We start from the raw sequence: 18,512 nt of genomic DNA on the forward strand, positions 1-18,512 counted from the left end.
TATGCAGGGGTGCGATGAACAACATATATTGGCCTAACAGGTAATATTTGCCTTGTTGACTGGTGTTGGCATATCTGTAAATACACGATATTCCGCAGCCAACAATGGGGGTCGCCATAACACCGAAAACGGTTTTCTATTTCCGGCGAAGCTGCATTGTATCTATTTTAACGTGACGGTTGACGGTGCTTAACATATCATAACGCATATAAAAGTAAACTTTTCTATTTTATATCGGTTATATATGATGTAGTATATACAGATGGTACGGGTTGAGAATGCTCCTTTCTTTGCCACACATCGGGAATCCCGAAGGTTCGGGACTTTGTAATTAAAACTGCAACCGCAAGGGGGCAACATAAGACAGCCCTAATAACATGAAGGTTCGGCTCATACCGGAAAACACGGAAAAACCCGAAGACACCGCGCTGGTGACAAGCGGAGAAAAGAGACATGCTCGGCATGTCAGATTGCAGTTGCAGAGTTTTTGAATGTTTTACAGCCTACCCCACAGCTCTCTCACACGACGTAGCCTATAACTCAGTCAGTCCAGCAGAGATGCCAGAGCAGCGTTTTGGTCAATGGAGAGGAAGAGAAATGCTCCGCATATCCGTCTCATTTAATCATTAAAATGAAGGTGATGACTGGCGAAATTAATCAAACGACGTTTCAATAAACCATTGTTGAAATTAATGAAAATAGTTTTAGAAAATCGCCTATAGGCCTATCAGAAGGAAATAGCCTTCAATTCAACCTGAAAGACTTGATAGGCAACCTTGGATTAATTCATTAATTCCTTACGGTTACAAGATGGCATTTCCGTGCCCGAATCTTCCGTGAATCTTGTCATGGCGAAGACGAAAGAGATGGACAAGATGGACATTTAGGCTACATTTATATGCTATAGGAATACTTAGAAATGTATAGGCTATTTTAAAACGGAGGCATGTTCATTTTAACCGGCGACGCTGGGTACATGTAGCCTACCCAGCAGTTGTTAACACAGATTTTGTCCCCACCACTTTTGATAACTGAAAATAAAATGTATTTAACAGAAATCTCTTTAATACATGTCTATGCTTGTCACTTTACTTATAACCGTAGGCTATGCATGGAGCAGATCGCGTATTTTGTAACATTGTAACAATGGATGGTCAGATATGCGATAGGGCAGTGAGGGTGATTCATTGTAACCATCGACTAGTAGGCCTAGCTCCGCGAAATAAGTTTCTCGGTATGCATGTTCATGTTGATTCAGAGATAGGCATAGACTATAGGCTACTGTGCGTCAAGCTATGAGCATTTTATCATGTGGTGAATTAATGACTACGTCAGTTTAACATGTCAGAACTTTTGATCGGCGTTTCAAGTGCATGCCGCGGCGTGGATAAATAAACTCGACTGACTGAATCCCTTAAAGTGTAAGCTAAGCGACAAGATAAAAAAACTCGAGCTGTGGCGCGACTGCTTGAGGCATCTGTACCGCACGCTGGCGACCGAAGTTCAAAACCTATCCCACGAACCTTTCCGGAACCCATTAAGACAAAGAGGCATTCTTTTATTTAAAAAATGAAAGATTTTCTCAGTTTTACGATTTTTTTTATCTTTGCGATGTCTGCTGAAAAGAAAAGTTAATATGTGAATTCGTGGTTCAGCGCACACACACACACACACATTTTGACATTTACATAATTGTCGAGAGAGAGGGGGGAGGGAGGCAGGCAGTCGTCCTCAATGCTGCATATAGGTAGGGTATAATGTCTAGTGAACTGGTTAGACGAGTGTGGGGGAGGGGGAATGATCGCACAAGACAATTGCTCTTCATGAAATGGATAGTCTCACAGACGGCTGTCAATTTTTAAATGTAGCCTACTACATCACTTGCGAAATCGGACGTGGCCTGTTTACATGTCAAACATGCATTAAATCTAAGAAACGAAAAACACAAATATCACACAGTATTGTGTCGTAAACAGTTAATGAGTTCGTGCGCAACTGCATCGCGCAGTGAGCTTAAGGAGGACCGACACTTATTAATACAAAGCTTTGTAAAGCACTAACAACCACCCCTCAAAGTTCATTGTCCATAAGTCCAAACAATAAGTATAAAAATCCGACAATCCAAAACGATAACGAGATCTCCCAGAAACGAAAAACAAGTTTGTTGAGTATATCCTCCTTCCAACAATCTCAGCTTTTGCGTTTGTTAGATAAAAGGCATTCTGTCCTGCTGTATTCCAATAAGAAAAAATCATCCACAAGGTAGGCTAAGGGTCACGGTAATGCAGCATGCAGGAATGTATATATAACGCACAAAACTTTGTTAAGCCAGCTCCATACATAACAATAGCTGCCGTGCGCTCTCCCGTTTTGGGCACGAATGAATGGGTTGGGAGCGTCGCCTGGCTGTGTCTGTCAGCAGACTGCAATACAGTCGGTCTCGAGGGGTTAAATAGCACAAGTTACTTGAATTTTAATCTGAAGAAGACCACACGGTCGAAACGTCATTCCTTTGTGCTAAAGAAAAGAAAAGAAAATAAAGAAAGAAGGATTTCAAGTATGCGAACCTTTTTCCATTTTTTATGATTTACTCTTGTTCTGCACCTTGACCGGGGATGTGTACAAACTTTTTTACTACACTTGAATTTTAAACCAGCTCTTCTCTTAAGTTACCAGTAGCCTATATCCTTTAGCCATACTTTAATAATGAGATGTTATGCTCATTTTTGTAGGCTACACCTCACCGGCAAGCACGCACGCAAATGCTGGTTTTGCACATCTACAATATAGGCTAATTGGCCAGGCTATATATAATAGGCTTAGGACTGTATTTTGCCTTCGTGCAACTTTAGTTGTGCTCAATCTAAATTATTGTCAGTAAGGATAGGTCATATTACCAAATGGCGAACCTCAAACATTATTTAGGATATAGAGCCGTGACCATTACGCACTACAGTTATTTTTTAGGCTATTGTTTTATTTGAGTGTTTTTGTCTACCATGGCAAACATAGTTGAAACGTTCGCTAAACTTATGTATTTCCAATCGGCTTTCACAATCAGCTACAGCTGCACCGATGATCACCATGAAAACGTGCAATGTGTATACACAACTGCTTTCACTTCCCCGAGTCGCCAACGCAACATGCACAACAATATACCGATATTTAGTATTTCCAGCTCTCAAAACCGATGAGGTCCAGATCTCAGTGGCCTCATAGCTGCCTACAGCCATGCATAGTAAGCCTAATGATAGCCTAATAGTTATGACATTAATAGCCTATTAATGACCTCATGTCGGAATGGCACGTTGTTTGAAAAAAAAAAAAGGGGATATGTCGGAATGAACAGTGGATACCAGCTGGGTTGTAAACCATTCGAAAACTCTGCAACTGCAATCTGAGATGCCGAGCGTCTGTTCAATACGGAAGAAGACTTTAACTTATATTACTTAGCCTATATATTTCTTATAACGAAACGTGAAGAAAAAATACGAGGACTGACCATCTCGTTTCTCCGCGTTTCCCCCAATACCATGGCGACAAAGAGAAATACATATGATTTGACATTTAAGCTGATTGTTGTCAAATTTGATGATTAAATGAGATTAAGGAGTCGACTATTGACGGATATGCGGTCTTCATCATTAAATGCAGCTGAAATGTGGGTTAAAACTTTCTGCCACCTGGTGGTTGTTTGGGTACATTGCCTTAGCCTCGAAAAAAATCGGCTTGACAGCCTGCGGGATCTCTTCGGGAGTCCCGCGGGAGAAGGTGCATTCTCAACCCGTACCCACTGTACATGCTGAGGGCAGAATTGTCAACATTTCGAAAGAAATCTAAGTTGAGGCATAATCTAGTTAGCTACGGAGAACGCACATGTTAACAGAATGAACGGAAGTTGAAAACAGTATCGTAACCATCGCAACGATACATATTTCCAGAGTCACACCCTTCTACTTCCGGTCCATGGGACCTTTCTCTCGAAAATGTATGATCTGGAGTCAATGGAGAGATAACAATTATTTGTTGGTTCCATTCGAATTGGACTGTGAATTTCACATATGATGTGTGAGAATTTAAAAGATAATTTTTCACATTATAGTGAAATTTCACATTTCACTGTGCATTACACTTTAAAAGTTATGTTAGTTTTGTGTGAATCCGCTCAGTCTCATCTCATCTCTGGTCTCAAACGAGACCAACGTCACCAAAGTGAATGGAACGAGAGGCTCTGGCTAAGACTAGTTGTTATGCCAGTTAACGGTTACATCTTGCTGCTAGCTACAGTATGCCACTTAACAGTAGTTTATGTACAGTCTATGGACAAATACAACTTATCCGATGTGTTTAATCCTCTGACTGGTATTTTCATTGGCAAGGGAAACTCTTGCTGAAGTAAGATCTCTTGCTGGTACTGCCGGTACAATCCGATGTGGCTAACATCACTAGCGTGACTAGTTACAAAATACATGTCTAATGTCGGTGTAACAGGATGGACTGTGGACATGAGGTGTGATAATGGGACCAGTGCTGTGGGGGAGCCAGTGCATTCAGACAGGAAGTGCCTAGGCCATTAGGGGAGAAGAAGAGAGCCATATATAATGGTGCCAACGATGGCCCCGCCCCCTCTTTGGTCTCCTTTGTGTTCTGTGGGTAAGGTGGATGGCGTGCAGTTGATTGTGTTTGTTTGTTATTGTATTATGTGTTGTGCTGTTAATGTGAGTTTCTGCTTAGTGGCTGACATCAAGTGAATAGAGTAGGTTTACAACAACAGAATCTGACTGAATGTGGATGTTTGGTGTTTGCTCCAAGTAACTTAGTCAGTGTGTTAGCCAACTGTATTAGTGCATGTTTTAGTTGGCATTGTTTATTTGACTCTTGATTTTGTGTGTCTGTGGAATATGTTTTAAAGGGATAGTTTGGGTTTTAAGACACGAAGTTATATGGGTTCCCTGTCAGCGTCCTGTGAGCCGAGATCCAGCCGGTTTTTGATCGTTTTTGATGCTGAAGAAAGTAGTCCGGCAAGTTTCTGGGGTCACGAAAGTAAAGTGTTTTTCTTCTCAAAACCATATGCGTTGAAAAGAGTGATATATTTGCACCACAAAAACGTTGTCCAGCTGTCAGTAGCGCGCAGTGATAGGAATCGAGAAAAATAGTGCCAAGATAACAAGGTTTGAATTTTTCCTGGACAACGTTTTTGTGGTGCAAATATAGCACTCTTTTGAACACGTATGGTTTTGAGAAGAAAAACACTTTACTTTCGTGACCCCAGAAACTTGCCGGACTACTTTCTTCAGCATCAAAAACCGGCTGGATCTCGGCTCACAGGACGCTGTCGGGGGGTAAGTCATTGCTGATACACAACGTTGCTGACAGGGAACCCATATAACTTCGTGTCTTAAAACCCGAACTATCGCTTTACGTCCCAGTCAGGGCGGCCGACCTGTGCTGAGACTCTGCTCGCCATCTACCTCTCCCAAGTGGCTCAGCCCGCGGTCCAGTATAATTCTGCCAATTGGGACTGTGGTAACATTGAGTTTTATTCATTAATTGAAAAGTAAAGACTTGCTGCTATAATTAAATAAATTAATATTTTATCCTATTTATTAAGTATAAGCTGATGAACTGATGATTTAAGGACCACTGGCTGTAGCAGGGGACTGGCTGCTTACTTATAGGCTTGTGTGTGGTTGCTGTGATTGGTGTGTTTAGTGATCTTGATCACCTGAGTTGTTGATTGCTTTGCTTGTAGTGTCTACACTGTGTGTCGATTGGGCCTTCTAACCCTGAGAGTGAGCAGCTATCCCCAACTCCCATTGATTCTGGTTATCATAACTTCAATAAATTTGTACTTGATTAATCTTCCCCTCTGACTCATCTTTGGTGTCTGGCAACTGTCTGGTCCGTAAGAACCTGGTGTTACATCTTTACATGAGAAATTTTCTTTAAAATTGGCAAACATCATATGGGTAGGCACAAGACGATCGGGACCAGGCAGTCTCCATTGATTGCCGTTCAATTTTTTTCCAAAGAAAGGTCCCGTGGTGGCTAATAGAAGGGGCGTGACTTCGGCTCTCTATGACAATACAATGGCAGTGGCTGAGGTTTATCTGTGATAAACCTCAACAATGTTCTGTTAAGCAATTCTGCAATGTTGTTAAGCAAAGACTGGCACATTCAAAGTCAATGGGCTGAAAGACTTGCATGTTATTGTTTCCCTGTCACTATAGTGTATTACTAACAACAACAATTCAGGAAACAAACAAATGAAAAAGGTATCAGGAAATGCATGGCCTTGCACCAACCTTAATATCTGCAGTTTGCAGTGGGTACTAGACAGTCCCTTAGAGAGAAGATGAACTCCAGAATCTCCCAGGTCATTGTGACTCAGGTCCAGTTCTATCAGGGAGTTTGGTGACTGTAGAACAGTAGCCACAATTCCACAGGACTTCTCCGTGAGTGTGCATTCAGCAAGTCTACAGAACATGAAAAAAGACAAAATATTGCAGAAATGTATAAATGGGATACAAGGTGCCCCAATAAATCAACACCATCAATCTTTTGCAGATAATTTCCATGCCAACATGAAATATTCCAGAGATTAAAGGAACCGTATGTAGGATTTTGGCCAAAACGAGTACTTCAATTACTTTCAAAATACTGTAGAGCGGTGTATCCTCTCCCCCTCCCTTCTGAGTCGTGGTTGCCAGCTAGCGGCAGCAGGAATCTAGGCTGATTGCTTTCAATGTCAAGTGCTGTTTTCCTCAGTATAATGACAGAGAAACAAACTCTGATAATACATTGCTAACGTTAGCAATGACTGTAGCTGTTTTTATTTCCCCAAACAATTCCTTAGTCTACCTTTTCAATTCAATGACCCACCTCCTCCATATGGCAATCATAACGTTACTTTGCACAAACATGCATAACTTTGTTCAACTGTCATGAATAGGCTATTTGAAATGTCCATTTACATTATGTAGCCTACAAGTAAGTTAGTCAAACTGATTAATCTGCCCAGGAGCAAATTAAGAGTCATTGCATGAGAAAACCAGGCAGAGGTGGGAAGACGGGGGTCGGCCAAATCGGCTCATACTTTGTATATGTGATAAGTATGTGGAACTATGAACAGCCATATACTTAAAACCCTCCAGCTGTTTTTTGTTATGGAGTTCTGGGACCCCTCTCAGAGACCCTCAAAAATCCAACAATTCATGGCTGAAAATGACTGAAATTGCCATTTCTACCCTGATTATCCTGATAAAGAAATGAACATAAGCTTTATATTTCCATAGAGCCTAGGTAGCATAGTTTTAAAGACCAAAAGGTGCACCGAGGGGTTATCTACACCACTGAAAGCAGAATTTTCCTCCCTCTAAATTTCTGTCATTTTTAAGAAGCATTATCTCGTATTCGCAGTGGCTTTGGTGGATGGTTTTACTGTTGCTAGGTATGTGGAGGTTTCATATAGTTGACTGGAGGCATAGTTGATGATAACTGACAGTTGGAATGGTTGAACAGTAAAATAGTTGAGTAGTTTCAATGGTTAAATGATTTAATGGTGTATTAGTGCAGTGAGGACTTTTATTTTGAAACAGTTGTGGGTAGAGGAAACAGTTAAACAGGATATGTAGTCTCAAGAGATTGTATGCTTAAAGCCTGAGAGAGGGTATGAACACCTGTGATAAGATTCTATTTGCTTAACGACCCAATTGTGATGTCATAGAGGCCAATGTTAAGTCTATGGGGAAATGTTTAATAGTTTTTAATTTATAGTTTAAAAAGTATAAAAGTTACAAAGTTGAAAAATACATAGCAGCCTTCTCCTATTGAATACCTACGTTGCAACGTTTGAATGAAGTTTCTAGGTTAAACGGTTCAAGCTGAATACAAAAATGAATTTGGTAAGCAGAATAGTAACTAGAAAACGTAATTTCGAGGAAATTACCAGTGCATGCAAAAGCAAGACATAAGATAAAATGTGAAACAAACTTAAATTTACAAACAGTTGTGGACAGAGGAAGGTGAGGGAAGGGGGGGGGGGGGGGGGGGCAGTGTGTTGTATGCATGTGGCTTAGGGGCAGAGGTGAAAAGTCCAACCAACCAGCTGATTCTAAGTAGTACAACTCTTCAGCCAGGCAGAGCAGCTAATTGGTGAGATCACCTGTGTTTAAGTGCACAGATAGAACCAATACGTGATTGGACTTTTACTCTCTGAAGCTTGACTTTTCCACCTCTGAGTGTGAGTGCGTGCGTGTGTGTGTGTGTGTGTGTGTGTGTGTGAGTGGATGTAAGTGGATGTAAGGAGCATGGCTTTCTATGATGCAGTGAAATGGGGGAGTTAGGTTAAGGTTAGAATGTTGTGGAGTGCATGGAGAAGTGTGGTGAATGAAGTGCTGCAGTCAGGTGTGTGTGTGTGTGTGTGTATGAGTGAATGGGTAGACAGAGAGAGCTTCTTCTTCTTCTTCTTCTTTAGTTTATTGGCAGATACAGAGAGAGCTGATAATGCAGGTTCAATTTAACTGGCTGTCAATTAAACTTGATAGCAGCTGGCTCTTGACACAGGTGCAAATCAGCTTAATCAGCAGTGCAGTGCGATAGACCTCTGAAGTTCGCCTACAAAAAAGCTTGCCATATATGGGCAGTTGGCTTCAATTAACTCCCGGATCTCCTTATATGGCCAACAGGGCAGCTTCAGAGGTCTATGAAAAGTCAATGGGGAAAAATATTTTGCTAATATTTCAAAAAGTATCAAGTTTACAGAACTGAAATATAGATAGACTTAGTCTTATTTTCAAGACCTACGTAACAAAGTTTGAACCAAGTTTCTACGTTAAACGGTTGAAGCTGAATAGGACCTGGTTAGGAGAATAATAATAATAACTAGAAATGCAATTCCAAGGAATTACCAGTGCATGAAAATGCAAAAAAATGTAGATATGGCTACTAAGGTGTAGCTAGGGTAAACATGGTGGTTGCATAGTTTAAAGAGAGTTGATAGTGTTAAGGTAGACATTTTAAAGCTTAAACATTCCTGCTCTAACTTAACTAATAATTTCTAACAGGTATTCTAAAATGTTAACTATGCTAACAATGCTAACCAGGTTGATAAGTTAACTTAGCTGATGATTTCTAGCAGTAATGCTAAAAAATGCTAACTATGCTAACATTGCTAACTATGTTAACTATGCTAACCACGTTGATTAGCTAACTTAGCTAATCATTTTAGCAGTTGTGCTAAAAATGCTAACTATGTTAACAATGCTAACTATGCTAACAATGCTAACCAGGTTGATGAGCTAACTTAGCTAATCATTTTTAGCAGTTATGCTAAAAATGCTAACTATGTTAACAATGCTAACTGTGCTAACCATGCTAACAATGCTAACTTGCTAGTGAGGACTTTTATTTTGAAACAGTAGTTGCTAGGGTATCCATGGTGCCCACTATCAAGAATAAAGAAGTTACTGTAGTATAATCATGTTGGTTGCTATGGAAACTGTCAAAAACGCTTAATTTTAATGGTTGCTATGTTGGTTGCTAGGTACATGGAGGATTCATTTAGTTGACTGGAGGCATAGTTGATGATAAATGACAGTTGGAATGGTTGAACAGTTAAATAGTTGAGTAGTTTCAGTGGTTAAATGATTTAATAGTGTATTATTGCAGTGAGGACTTTTATTTTGAAACAGTTGTGGACAGAGGAAACAGTTAACAGGATATGTAGTCTTCACAGAGAGATTGTATGCTTAAAGCCTGAGAGAGAGAGGGCTGCTGCAGGTGGGGCTGGCCACCTGGCATAAGATTCTAATTGCTCAACGACCCGATTGTGATGTCATAGAGGCCAATGTTAAGTCTATGGGGAAATTTTTAATAGTTTTTAATTTATAGTTCAAAAAGTATAAAAGTTACAAAGTTGAAAAGTCATAGCAACCCGATCCATTAGAATACCTACGTTACAAAGTTTGAATGAAGTTTCTAAGTTAAACGGTTGAAGAGAAATTGCGGTTAGAAAAAGCTGTCAGCGGAATAATAATAAAGAAAATAACTAGAAATGCAATTCCAAGGAATTACCAGTGCATGAAAATGCAAAAAAATGTAGATATGGCTACTAAGGTGTAGCTAGGGTAAACATGGTGGTTGCATAGTTTAAAGAGAGTTGATAGTGTTAAGGTAGACATTTTCAAGCTTAAACATTCCTGTTCTAACTTAACTAATAATTTCTAACAGGTATTCTAAAATGTTAACTATGCTAACAATGCTAACCAGGTTGATAAGTTAACTTAGCTGATGATTTCTAGCAGTAATGCTAAAAAATGCTAACTATGCTAACATTGCTAACTATGTTAACTATGCTAACCACGTTGATTAGCTAACTTAGCTAATCATTTTAGCAGTTGTGCTAAAAATGCTAACTATGTTAACAATGCTAACTATGCTAACAATGCTAACCAGGTTGATGAGCTAACTTAGCTAATCATTTTTAGCAGTTATGCTAAAAATGCTAACTATGTTAACAATGCTAACTGTGCTAACCATGCTAACAATGCTAACTTGCTAGTGAGGACTTTTATTTTGAAACAGTAGTTGCTAGGGTATCCATGGTGCCCACTATCAAGAATAAAGAAGTTACTGAAGTATAATCATGTTGGTTGCTATGGAAACTGTCAAAAACGCTTAATTTTAATGGTTGCTATGTTGGTTGCTAGGTACATGGAGGATTCATTTAGTTGACTGGAGGCATAGTTGATGATAAATGACAGTTGGAATGGTTGAACAGTTAAATAGTTGAGTAGTTTCAGTGGTTAAATGATTTAATAGTGTATTATTGCAGTGAGGACTTTTATTTTGAAACAGTTGTGGACAGAGGAAACAGTTAACAGGATATGTAGTCTTCACAGAGAGATTGTATGCTTAAAGCCTGAGAGAGAGAGGGCTGCTGCAGGTGGGGCTGGCCACCTGGCATAAGATTCTAATTGCTCAACGACCCGATTGTGATGTCATAGAGGCCAATGTTAAGTCTATGGGGAAATTTTTAATAGTTTTTAATTTATAGTTCAAAAAGTATAAAAGTTACAAAGTTGAAAAGTCATAGCAACCCGATCCATTAGAATACCTACGTTACAAAGTTTGAATGAAGTTTCTAAGTTAAACGGTTGAAGAGAAATTGCGGTTAGAAAAAGCTGTCAGCGGAATAATAATAAAGAAAACTAGAAATGCAATTCCAAGGAATTACCAGTGCATGAAAATGCAAAAATAGATAGATAATGTAGATATGGTTACTAAGGTGTAGCTAGGGTAAACATGGTGGTTGCATAGTTTACAGAGTTGATAGTGTGAAGGTAGACAGTTTAAAGATGAAACATTCCAGCTCTAACTTAACTAATGATTTCTATTCATGTTAAAATGTTGATTAGCTAACTTAGGTAATGATTTCTAACAGTTATGCTAAAAATGCTAATTATGCTAGCAATGCTAACTTTATTAACAATGCTAACCAGGTTGATTAGCTAACTTAACCGATGATTTCTAGCAGTAATGCTAAAAATGCTAACTATGCTAACAATGCTAAATTTGCTAATAATGCTAACCAGGTTGATTAGCTAACTTAGTTGATGATTTTTTGCAGTTATGCTAAAAATGCTACCTATGCTAACAATGCTAACTATGCTAACCATGCTAACTAGCTAACTTGCTAGTGAGGACTTTTATTTTGAAACATTTGTTGCTAGGGTATCCATGGTGGCCACTATCAAGAAACAAGAAGTTACTGCAGTATAATCATGTTGTTTGCTATGGAAACGGTCATAAACACTTAATTTTAATGGTTGCTATGTTGGTTGCTAGGTACATGGAGGTTTCATGTAGTTGACTGGAGGCATAGTGGATGATAACTGACAGTTGGAATGGTTGAACAGTTCAATAGTTGAGTAGTTTCAATGGTTAAATGATTTAATAGTGTATAATTGCATTGAGGACTTTTATTTTGAAACAGTTTTGGACAGAGGAAACAGTTTAACAGGATATGTGTAGTCTTCAGAGAGACTGTATGCTTAAAGCCAGAGAAACTGACAGTTGGTGCCCAGGTGGCCGGCCACCTGGCGTAAGATTCTAATTGCTGCCGTGATGTCATAATGAGCAATGTTAAGTCTATGGGGGAAATTGTAATAGTTTTTAACTAATAGTTTAAAAAGTATAAAAGTTACAAAGTTGAAAAATACAAAGCCCACATCGCGTAAGTAAGACCTACGCGACAAAATTTGAATGGAGTTTCTACGTTAAGCGGTTGAAGCTGAATTGCGTGCGTTAGAAGAAGAATAATAAGAAGAAGAAGAAGAAGAAGACCGAGGAAGAACAGTACAGTGCATTTTCATGCACTGTAATAATAATAAGAAGACTAGGAAGAACAGTACAGTGCATTTTCATGCACTGTAATAAGAAGACTAGGAAGAACAGTACAGTGCATTTTCATGCACTGTAATAAGAAGAAGATGCCTAGGAAGAACAGAACAGTGCATTTGCATGCACTGTAACCAGTGTTGTGCATGAACGAGTTCAAAAGAACGTGTTCATTGAACACGCTCATTTTTCTGTGAACGCTGAACTGAACGCAACACATTTGTAAATAATGAATTTGAACGTGAATTCGCTCAGATTTTGGGAAATGAACGACGAACGTCACTGTTGATGTCCAATTAAACGTTACGGAATTTATTTTGTCCTGAGAAGTCGAGTGACACTATCTGCTGGCAATTTAGAAACAGGATGTCGTTGTCACACTCACTGCCCACGGGCGCCACTCCTAAACTACAGCTTTGCACCTTACTACATTACCCATGATCACGTTACGCATGATGCATTGTACACAGAAGCGCTGCTGAATGCAATCGCGGAAAGATTCTGCACTTGTCAGTGATGATAGAGGGATGCACAACGTGTTCAAAGAGCCCTACAGTATGTCACTGAACAGTTCCATCGCAGCAGGTAATGCAGCAAGGCAGCCTCCTCCATACTCCCGGTGTAAAAAGTGCACTCTTCTGCTGTCAGGCATGCACAGCTGACGCATTATTAATTATTAATAAATGCGCGGCCGTATTTATTAGGCGTCGGTATCTGCCATAGACCTAAAAGAAATTCTCAATTAGATGAGAACAACAGGTGGCTGTAGCCTATATTCCGTCAGAAACAGATTTTCATTCAAATGAACTGAATTTGAACTAGTTCAAAATTAAAAATGGTGAACTATGAACGTGAACAGTTCACTTTGCACGTGTGTGAACTGAACTTTGAACTAGTTACTGAAGAGTGTGAACGTGCACAACACTGACTGTAACTAGAAATGTAATTCCAAGGAAATTACTAGTGCATGAAAATGCAAAAATGGTGAGGACTTTTATTTTGAAACAGTTGTGGGTAGAGGAAACAGTTGAACAGGATATGTAGTCTTAAGAGAGCCAGAAAGCCTGAGACAGAGAGTTGCTGCCAGGTGGCTTTGAACACCTGGCTTAAGATTCTAATTGCTTAACGACTTCATTGTGATGTAATAATCCAATGTTAAGTCTATGGGAGAAAAAATGTTTTAAAAAAATCATATAAATTAAACGATAAAGTTTTCAAAGTTGAAAATTACATAGCTGAAGTCACCTAAGTAAGACCTACGCAGCGCAGTTTGAATGAAGTTTCTACGTCGAACGGTTGAAGCTGAATTGAATGCACAAAAAGTGACTGAAGACTATATCGATAACTAGAGAATGTAATTCCAGGGAAATTACGAGTGCATGAAAATGCAAAAATGTATAGATACAGTAGATAATGTAGATATAGTTACTAAGGTGTAGCTAGGGTAAACATGGTGGTTGCATAGTTTAAAGAAAGCTGATAGTGTGAAGGTAGACAGTTTAAAGCTTAAACATTACAGTTCTAACTGAACTAATGATTTCTAGCAGTTATGCTAAACATGCTAACAATGCTAACAATGCTAACCAGGTTGATTAGCTAACTCAGCTAATCATTTCTAACAGTTATGCTAAAAATGCTAACTATGCTAACAATGCTAACTGTGCTAACAATGGTAACCAGGTTGATTAGCTAACTTAGCTAATCATTTCTAGCAGTTATGCAAAAAATGCTAACTATGCTAACAATGCTAACCATGCTAACTAGCTAACTTGCTAGTGAGGACTTTTATTTTGAAACATTTGTTGATAGGGTATCTATGGTGGCCACTATCAGGAATAAAGAAGTTACTGTAGTAAAATCATGTTGGTTGCTATGGAAACGGTCATAAACGCTTAATTTTAATGGTTGCTATGTTGGTTGCTAGGTACATGTTGGTTTCATGTAGTTGACTGGAGGCATAGTTGATGATAACTGACAGTTGGAATGGTTGAACAGTTAAATAGTTGAGCAGTTTCAATGGTTAAATGATTTAATAGTGTATTATTGCAGTAAGGACTTTTATTTTGAAACAGTTGTGGACAGAGGAAGTAGTGAAACAGGATCTGTAGTCTTAATTAGATTGTATGCTTAAAAGCCTGAGAGAGAGAGAGAGCTGCTGCACCTGGACTGGCCACCTGGCATAAGATTCTAATTGCCCTATTATGATGTCATAATGTAATGTTAAGTCTATGGGGAAATTTTAATAGTTTTTATTTAATAGTTCAAAAAGTATAAAAGTTACAAAGTTGAAAAATACATAGCTGAAGTCACCTAAGTAAGACCTACGCAGCGCAGTTTGAATGAAGTTTCTACGTTAAACGGTTGAAGCTGAATTGCACGCACAAAAAGCGTTAGAAGAATATCAATAATAAGAATAAATCGGATAACAGTAGAGTGCATTTTCATGCACTCTAATAAGAACTAGAAATGCAATTCCAAGGAATTACCAGTGCATGAAAATGCAAAAAAATGTAGATATGGCTACTAAGGTGTAGCTAGGGTAAACATGGTGGTTGCATAGTTTAAAGAGTGTTGATGGTGTTAAGGTAGACATTTTAAAGCTTAAACATTCCTGTTCTAACTTAACTAATGATTTCTAACAGGTATTCTAAAATGTTGACTATGCTAACAATGCTAACCAGGTTGATAAGTTAACTTAGCTGATGATTTCTAGCAGTAATGCTAAAAATGCTAACTATGCTAACATTGCTAACTATGTTAACAATGCTAACCATGTTGATTAGCTAACTTAGCTAATCATTTTAGCAGTTGTGTTAAAAATGCTAACTATGCTAACAATGCTAACCAGGTTGATTAGCTAACTTAGCTAATCATTTTTAACAGCTATGCTAAAAATGCTAACTATGCTAACAATGCTAACTATGCTAACCATGCTAACTTGCTAGTGAGGACTTTTATTTTGAAACAGTAGTTGCTTGGGTATCCATGGTGCCCATTATCAGGAATAAAGAAGTTACTGTAGTATAATCATGTTGGTTGCTATGGAAACTGTCAAAAACGCTTAGTTTTAATGGTTGCTATGTTGCTTGCTAGGTACATGGAGGTTTCATTTAGTTGACTGGAGGCATAGTTGATGATAACTGACAGTTGGAATGGTTGAACAGTTAAATAGTTGAGTAGTTTCAGTGGTTAAATGATTTAATAGTGTATTATTGCAGTGAGGACTTTTATTTTGAAACAGTTGTGGAAAGAGGAAACAGGATATGTAGTCTTCACAGAGAGATTGTATGCTTAAAGCCTGAGAGAGAGAGGGCTGCTGCAGGTGGGGCTGGCCACCTGGCATAAGATTCTAATTGCTCAATTGGTCAACCCGATCCATTAGAATACCTACGTTACAAAGTTTGAATGAAGTTGCTAAGTTAAACGGTTGAAGAGAAATTGTGGTTAGAAAAAGTGGTAAGCGGAAATATAATGATAAGAAGCCTAGGAAGAACAGTACAGTGCATTTTTCAATGGGGAGGGCTCCTGGGTGGGCCTGGGAACGATCTGGCAGAGTTTCAGGCTTGTAAACAGACTGTACTAGCGATCCCAACCGCTAGATGACAGCAGTGCCATTTGGATGATTAGTATCTGCCTATAGTGCACATGCAGAGACAGCATGCAGCATGCAACAAGCAAAGACACTGAAGATCGACCACAGTGGATCTAGTTTGCACGCGATGCAGGGAATAAATATGCTTACTTCTTACATCAAGGATGGAAAACACGTGAACGGTATGATCCATTTACATTGGATATTGCTATATAGACTAGCAACAACTTTGCTAGTGCTAGCTTGCTAAGTCTACCGTCCTGTTCAGAGTCTTTAGCGACCATCAGAGTCCCTAGCAACCTTGACGAGACTGACGAGATAACAGTGCAATCGTGGTAGACATACTCCTGAATCGCTAACGTTAAAAAGTTGATTTTCACAAAAAGATCGTTTTCTCCATGTTTTGGTCAAAAACAGGTGTTTTTAGCAAAACTAACCCATGTTCTACTGACGATTACTAAAGAACGGAAAACGATAGAAACAAACCGTTTTTTCCTGGTGAAAGAAGAGAGTCTACTCTTTCATTTGGTACCTTCGGTGTTTACATAGTCATAAAGCTCACCGTTCGGTGGATCTTGGAAAAACAGTCAAAATGCTGTAAAACGTCTGGCAGTATGGAGCGCTCTGCACTGAAAATCGCTGGCAGCCAATGAGTAAGTACCACATTACTGCAAAGACATAGTGTTGACATTGCGATTTTGCGATTACATTTTTATATGCGATTCATTTAGATTAATTAATCACAGAGTATGTAATTAATTCGATAAAAAATGTTAATCGATTGACAGCCCTAGTTTAAATGTAGAAGTTGTCAGATTAATACAACACGCATGCCCGCCAAATCTGGTCCATTTTCGAGCATTTATGTGTCAACCACAACAATCAACTCTCTAGGTGGTGCTATAGAGTCCCTGAGCCACACCCTAGGCCAGAGCTCTGTCTCTGAGTAGCGTTACCAATTCCACATGTAGCCAAATTACAAGAGTTTAAGAGCATGCCAAGTTGGTGAAAAAAGGCAAATCGTTGTCGCAAAGAAAATTCCTTCTGAGCAAAAACAATAGGGCCTTGCACCTACAGTGCGGCTGCTTCAGCACCTTGGTGGTCGGGCCCTAAATATCAGTAAATGCATGGCCTTACCTTAATGTCTGCAGTTTGCAGTGGGGGCTAGACAGTCCCTTAGAGAGAAGCTGAACTCCAGAATCTCCCAGGTCATTGTGACACAGGTCCAGTTCTATCAGGGAGTTTGGTGACTGTAGAACAGCAGCCACAATTCCACAGGACTTCTCTGAGAGTTTGCATTCAGCAAGTCTACATAACAACATGACAAAAGAAAACATATTACAAAAATGGATGAATGGAAAAGATACTGTTTAATAAATCGATAAATCGTCAACATAATCAAGATTATTACCATGTACAACAGACCTATTTAAATATGAGCAATGTATTAATGTGATGTTATCAACCACAATCCTATAGTATAGCGGTTCCCAAACTTTTTCCCGCCGTGTACCACCACCTGCATCCTCCTGACACCTGCACCCCCCCTGCACTTACCACACTCATTGATGCAGCTATTGTATTTTTTTTAATTGTTGTTAGAATTGCTCTTAAAAGCTTTAAATGTTTTAACCATGTTGTAAGTCGCTTTGGTTAAAAAGCGTCAGCCAAATGTAATGTAATGTAATTAAATTATATATACTTTTTGATCCCGTGAGGGAAATTCATAACAAATGAAAACATCAAAATGTGCAACTGGTCTATGAGCTATCATACTAAAAAAAAGCATTATGAAGCACAAAGAGAACATAGGCTTAAGATTGTTAAAAAAAAATAAAAAAAAACATCTTTCTGACCCTGCCCTTTTCATCTCGTGTACCCCCTATGGAAGCTTGCTTAATCCCTCCTGTAGTGAATTCAAATCAATTACCATTTCTATTTCACCTTTAGCCATTTGCATGTGCTTAATACTGTAGGACTATAACACTAGGCTATATTAGTCATTATAGTTAGCAGTCTCTTTATCAGAAACTCACCGTGCCTTTCTGCAGCACCTCAGAGCTGGGATCAGTCTCCTGCGCCCCTCATCTGATGTGTTGTATTTCTTCAGGTCAAACTCATGCAGCACCTCCTCAGACATCAGAAGCATGTGGGCCAGTGCTGAACAGTGGGTAGGAGATAACTTCTGTTTGATGTTCTTTGGTGATGACAAGTATGTCTGAATTTCTTTGTGCATGGAATCATCATTCACTTCAAATAAGCAGTGGAAAAGATTGATGCATCGTTCAGGAGAGAGACCCTCTCTGTTGAGCTTCTTCATGTCCTCACATATTTTCTTGATGCTATTTGAGCTGTTGTGTGTGCTGTTCAGTAGACCTTGCAGAAGTATCTGATTGCTCTCCAGAGAAATGCCCATAAGGAAGCGAAGGAAGAGATCCAGATGTCCACTCTTGCTCTCCAAAGCCTTATCAACTGCACTCTTCAGTAAAACATGTAAGTGGTCTTGAGTTTGTAATCGTAG

General features: G+C 39.1%; 1 protein-coding gene across 1 annotated transcript in view; it reads right to left on the bottom strand.

The window, feature by feature from the left end:
• The window catches only part of LOC134076164 (NACHT, LRR and PYD domains-containing protein 3-like), a 58,668-nt gene that overhangs the window by 10,229 nt on the left and 29,927 nt on the right, over positions 1–18,512 (bottom strand). Inside the window, exons 5-7 of the mRNA XM_062531170.1 lie at positions 18,028–18,470; positions 17,129–17,299; positions 6,306–6,476 (exon numbers count right to left, since the gene is read on the bottom strand). Coding sequence (XP_062387154.1) covers positions 6,306–6,476; positions 17,129–17,299; positions 18,028–18,470 — 785 coding nt within the window. The remainder of the gene's footprint in view (positions 1–6,305; positions 6,477–17,128; positions 17,300–18,027; positions 18,471–18,512) is intronic.

This window comes from Sardina pilchardus, chromosome 1 (assembly GCF_963854185.1).
Source record: "Sardina pilchardus chromosome 1, fSarPil1.1, whole genome shotgun sequence".
Lineage (NCBI taxonomy): Eukaryota > Metazoa > Chordata > Actinopteri > Clupeiformes > Clupeidae > Sardina > Sardina pilchardus.